This window comes from Carassius carassius, unplaced genomic scaffold (genome assembly GCF_963082965.1).
Source record: "Carassius carassius unplaced genomic scaffold, fCarCar2.1 SCAFFOLD_100, whole genome shotgun sequence".
Classification (NCBI taxonomy): domain Eukaryota; kingdom Metazoa; phylum Chordata; class Actinopteri; order Cypriniformes; family Cyprinidae; genus Carassius; species Carassius carassius.
Window position 1 is genome coordinate 137,501 of NW_026775089.1, and position 6,050 is coordinate 143,550.

The 6,050-nt window shown below is 43.9% G+C and overlaps 1 protein-coding gene across 1 annotated transcript in view; it reads left to right on the forward strand.

Moving 5' to 3' along the window:
- Positions 1-6,045, forward strand: part of LOC132136686 (vacuolar protein sorting-associated protein 26C-like) — a gene marked incomplete at its 3' end in the record, with an annotated part of 8,247 nt that extends 2,202 nt beyond the window's left edge. Inside the window, exons 3-7 of the mRNA XM_059547265.1 lie at positions 1-21; positions 103-183; positions 4,048-4,122; positions 4,209-4,359; positions 6,020-6,045. The exon at positions 1-21 is cut by the window's left edge and continues 129 nt beyond it. Of these exons, the coding sequence (XP_059403248.1) occupies positions 1-21; positions 103-183; positions 4,048-4,122; positions 4,209-4,359; positions 6,020-6,045 (354 nt within the window). The remainder of the gene's footprint in view (positions 22-102; positions 184-4,047; positions 4,123-4,208; positions 4,360-6,019) is intronic.
- Between the last annotated feature and the right edge of the window lie 5 nt (positions 6,046-6,050).

The window sequence follows — 6,050 nt, forward strand, 5'->3', positions numbered from 1 at the left end:
GGCGTGTTCGTCAACATCCAGGTGAGAGCTCCACTCCGCCGTCTGACTGAGCTAACAAACACTCCTCTGACCTCTGACCTCTGACCTGTGCTGTGTGTGCAGTACACACTCCGCTGCGACATGAGACGCCCACTGCTCGCCAAAGACCTCAGCAAGACCTGCGAGTTCATGGTGCACTGCCAGGTCAGAGCTCACACACACTTACACTTAGGCCCAATCCCAATTCTAGCCCTTCCCTTCACGTGAAGGGGTAGGGGCGTCTCGAATCTCTTTTGGTTGGAGGGGTAGGGGGAAGGGGAAGGGCCAGATAGCCCTTCAAACGAAGATTTTTCGGGACCACACTTCAAACGAAGGGGTATGAATTATCTCGGAAACATGGCTGCTACAGCGAACAAAAAGACACATTAATGTAAGCTTTTTTGGCATAAATAAAGATTTTAAAGAAAAGTAATAATTTGTTTTATGTTATATTCAATTGTGAGTTCATATTAGTGGTCATGTTACTCAAAGAAATGTTTGCAAAAAATCGCTGTTTGCTAACGTCACATCATTACAGACTGCATGAGAGTGCCACAGCACATGTCTGATCAGGGCCATAACTGCCATAGACTAATCCCCCAATAATTAGAAATCGCTAAACCATTTTCTCAAATATTGCCTATCGAGAGAGAGAGAGAGAGAGATGGAAGTTGCATGTATTAGCATCTGTGCGTTTATCTTTTTAGAGTGAGTTTACTTCAAAACAGCGATTGTATCCTCTCGTCGCTGGAAAATATAATGTAGCGATTCAGTATTTAAACTGTATTTAATAAAAGTCGTGGGGCAGCGTTGACAAGTTTATTTTCTCAAGGATGTGTGAGCTGTGCGATTTCTGGTGTGTGTGTGTGTGTGTGTGTGTGTGTGTGTGTGAGTGAGCAGCTCATTAATACAGAGCCATAATTAAAGTCTCTAATGCACACCAGTATATGTGTGTGTTGTAAGAGCTAGACGACGAATAATGGTGTGTGACGTCATGGCAGTGGTGTCCCAATCCTTAGGGGAATATCTTCTCACCTTAATTTTATTTATATAGCGCTTTAAACAAAATACATTGCGTCAAAGCAAGTGAACAACATTCATTAGGAAAACAGTGTCAATAATGAAAAAATGATAGTTAAAGGCAGTTCATCATTGGATTCAGTGATGTCATCTCTGTTCATTTAAATAGTGTCTGTGCATTTATTTGCAATCAAGTCAACGATATCGCTGTAGATGAAGTGTCCCCAACTAAGCAAGCCAGAGGCGACAGCGGCAAGGAACCGAAACTCCATCGGTGACAGAATGGAGAAAAAAACCTTGGTAGAAACCAGGCTCAGTTGGGGGGCCAGTTCTCCTCTGACCAGACGAAACCAGTAGTTCAATTCCAGGCTGCAGCAAAGTCAGATTGTGCAGAAGAATCATCTGTTTCCTGTGGTCTTGTCCTGGTGCTCCTCTGAGACAAGGTCTTTACAGGGGATCTGTATCTGGGGCTCTAGTTGTCCTGGTCTCCGCTGTCTTTCAGGGATGTAGAGGTCCTTTCTAGGTGCTGATCCAGCATCTGGTCTGGATACGTACTGGATCCGGGTGACTGCAGTGACCCTCTGATCTGGACACAGACTGGATCTGGTGGCCACGGTGACCTCGGAACAAGAGAGAAACAGAATAATATTAGCGTAGATGCCATTCTTCTAATGATGTAGCAAGTACATAGGGTGTTATGGGAAGTGTTTCCGGTTCCGGTTTACCTAATTAATGCAGCCTAAAAATCCTTTAACGGATTTGGATAATAAAAGCATATTAGTATGTTATGTGTATGCCAGGTTAAAGAGATGGGTCTTTAATCTAGATTTAAACAGCAAGAGTGTGTCTGCCTCCCGAACAATGTTAGGTAGGTTATTCCAGAGTTTAGGCGCCAAATAGGAAAAGGATCTGCCGCCTGCAGTTGATTTTGATATTCTAGGTATTATCAAATTGCCTGAGTTTTGAGAACGTAGTGGACGTAGAGGATTATAATGTAAAAGGAGCTCATTCAAATACTGAGGTGCTAAACCATTCAGGGCTTTATAAGTAATAAGCAATATTTTAAAATCTATGCGATGCTTGATAGGGAGCCAGTGCAGTGTTGACAGGACCGGGCTAATATGGTCATACTTCCTGGTTCTAGTAAGAACTCTTGCTGCTGCATTTTGGACTAGCTGTAGTTTGTTTACTAAGCGTGCAGAACAACCACCCAATAAAGCATTACAATAATCTAACCTTGAGGTCATAAATGCATGGATTAACATTTCTGCATTTGACATTGAGAGCATAGGCCGTAATTTAGATATATTTTTGAGATGGAAAAATGCAGTTTTACAAATGCTAGAAACGTGGCTTTCTAAGGAAAGATTGCGATCAAGTAGCACACCTAGGTTCCTAACTGATGACGAAGAATTGACAGAGCAACCATCAAGTCTTAGACAGTGTTCTAGGTTATTACAAGCAGAGTTTTTAGGTCCTATAATTAACACCTCTGTTTTTTCAGAATTTAGCAGTAAGAAAATACTCGTCATCCAGTTTTTTATATCGACTATGCAATCCATTAGTTTTTCAAATTGGTGTGTTTCACCATCAGCATAACAGTGAAAGCTAACACCATGTTTCCTGATGTTATCTCCCAAGGGTAACATATAAAGCGTGAAGAGTAGCGGCCCTAGTACTGAGCCTTGAGGTACTCCATACTGCAGTTGTGATCGATAGGATACATCTTCATTCACTGCTACGAACTGATGGTGGTCATTTAAGTACGATTTAAACCATGCTAATGCACTTCCACTGATGCCAACAAAGTGTTCAAGTCTATGCAAAAGAATGTTGTGGTCAATTGTGTCAAACACAGCACTAAGATCCAATAAAACTAATAGAGAGATACACCCACGATCAGATGATAAGAGCAGATCATTTGTAACTCTAAGGAGAGCAGTCTCAGTACTATGATACGGTCTAAATCCTGACTGGAAATCCTCACATATACCATTTTTCTCTAAGAAGGAATATAATTGTGTGGATACCACCTTTCCTTCTTTTCTTCTCCCCTACCCCTTCACACTCTGTGACAAGGGACAAGGGGAAGGGGTATAAAATAGAATTGGGATTGGGCCTTACTCTCACACTCACACTCAGACGCACACATGCTCACACATACACACACACACAACCTGTCTCTCTCTCTCTCACACACACACACACACACACTCTCCCTGTCTCTCTCTCACACACACACACACACACACACACTCCCTGTCTCTCTCTCTCTCTCACACACACTCCCTGTCTCTCTCTCACACACACACACACTCCCTGTCCTCTCTCACACACACACACACACTCCCTGTCTCTCTCTCTCACACACACACACTCCCTGTCTCTCTCTCACACACACACACACTCCCTGTCTCTCTCTCACACACACACACACTCCCTGTCCTCTCTCACACACACACACACTCCCTGTCTCTCACACACACACACACTCCCTGTCTCTCTCTCACACACACACACACACTCCCTGTCCTCTCTCACACACACACACACACACCATGTCTCTCTCTCTCTCTCTCTCACACACACACACACACTCCCTGTCCTCTCTCACACACACACACACTCCCTGTCTGTCTCTCACACACACACACACTCCCTGTCTGTCTCTCACACACACACACACTCCCTGTCTGTCTCTCACACACACACACACTCCCTGTCTGTCTCTCACACACACACACACTCCCTGTCTGTCTCTCACACACACACACACTCCCTGTCTGTCTCTCACACACACACACACTCCCTGTCTGTCTCTCACACACACACACACTCCCTGTCTGTCTCTCACACACACACACACTCCCTGTCTGTCTCTCACACACACACACACTCCCTGTCTGTCTCTCACACACACACACACTCCCTGTCTCTCTCTCACACACACACACACTCCCTGTCTCTCTCTCACACACGATCATGACTTTAACTCCGAACCGTTTGCAGCCACAGAAGTCGAAGCTGCAGCCGAACCCTGTGGAGTTCAGCATCACTCCGGAGACGCTGCAGAATGTCAGAGAGGTGAGGAGAGCTCGTCCTCGTCCGGACTGTGCTCGGCTCGGGCTCCGGCTCCGGCTCCGGCTCTGACGCTTGTCTCTGTGTTCTAGAGGAGCTCCTTACCCCGCTTCCTCATCAGGGGTCACCTGGACGCCACCAGCTGTGCCATCACACAACCCCTGACTGGAGAACTGATGCTGGAGAGTTCAGAGGTCGCCATCAAGAGCATTGAGCTGCAGCTGGTGCGGGTGGAGACCTGCGGTGAGACACACACACACACACACACACACACACCAGGCAGGGCTCGGTAAATCACTAGCCCGACGTCCCGGGGATATTGTGTTTTTTTCAGTCGGGCTCCAAGATGCAGATCTCCTGTGTTCTCCTGTACATTAAATGGTGTAAGAAATATCTTAATTATAATTTCAAGAGGTCTTACAGTTAGAGACGGAAAGACAAGAGTCGTGATACGGCTGAATTAAACCAAAGACTATAGAATAAGAATCTTAAAGAGACTTTAAGACTTCGCTGCACATTTCAAGTCAAAACGCAGATCTGTTGTCTTTATTTGAATGTTTGTGAAGGGAACCGACTCTCCTCAGAAACACTGGCATTTTAATTTAGTTTAGTTTCTGTTAATGAGTGCGGAGCTGCTTTGTGTTCAGCTGTTACCGGGGAAACCGCAGTGTTCCAGCGCCCCCTCGTGGCAGAGAATACATCCCACAAGCGTTTCTCACTGTTTATGGTCAGATCAATGCAAATATCAACTCATGTTTTTATGCAGCAAACACAGAGTTGTAAAGGAAAAAGTTAATGTGCTTTCTTAATCTAAACAATTAATTATACAATTATACATTTTAAATTGAAATAATTTATATGCTCGATTTATCCCTTTTCATAAAAATGGTCTAAAAGTTGAAATGCTGTTGTATAAGATTTATTTTTGTTAAAAACTGTTTCTGAATTTTAAATCACTTATGGCTCAATACTGTTACCATAGACATTGTCCAAGTCCACTCATACTGTGTTCACTTTACTTGTGCAGCTCTTAATTTGGGTCATTAACTGCTTTAAATGTGTATATATAAAAAAATCCACAGATACCCTGTATTTGAGTATTAAAATTATTTTTTATTTACATTTAAACTCCTGACCTTTTTTATATTAAGAAAAAAAGTATTTTTTATTTGGGCTAGTTAAATAAATTTTCGGGCTCCCAAAATTTCAAGAGTACCTGTCCGAATTCCTCTCTCACACACACACACACACACACACACACACACACACACACACACACACACACTCACACACACACACGTTTGTTTTAATGTATAGTGTGTTCATCCCATAGGTGTAATGGTTTTTATACTGTACAAACTGTATTTTCTCTGGCCCTACACCAACCCTACACCTAACCCTAACCCTCACAGGAAACTTTCTGCATTTTTACTTTCTCAAAAAAACTCATTCTGTATGATTTATAAGCGTTTTGAAAAATGGGGACATGGGTTATGTTCTCATAAGTCACCCTCTCCTTGTAATACCTGTGTCATACTCATGACATTATACAGAGTTGTGTCCTGATATGACACACACACACACTCTCTCTCTCTCTCTCTCTCTCTCTCTGTGTGTGTTCAGGGTGTGCGGAGGGATACTCACACACTCTCTCTCTCTCTCTCTCTCTCTCTCTCTGTGTGTGTTCAGGGTGTGCGGAGGGATACTCACACACACTCTCTCTCTCTCTCTGTGTGTTCAGGGTGTGCGGAAGGATACTCACACACTCACTCTCTCTCTCTCTCTCTCTCTCTCTCTCTCTCTCTCTCTCTCTCTCTCTCTCTGTGTGTGTGTGTTCAGGGTGTGCGGAGGGATACTCACACACTCTCTCTCTCTCTCTCTCTCTCTCTCTGTGTGTGTTCAGGCTGTGCGGAGGGATACTCACACACTCACTC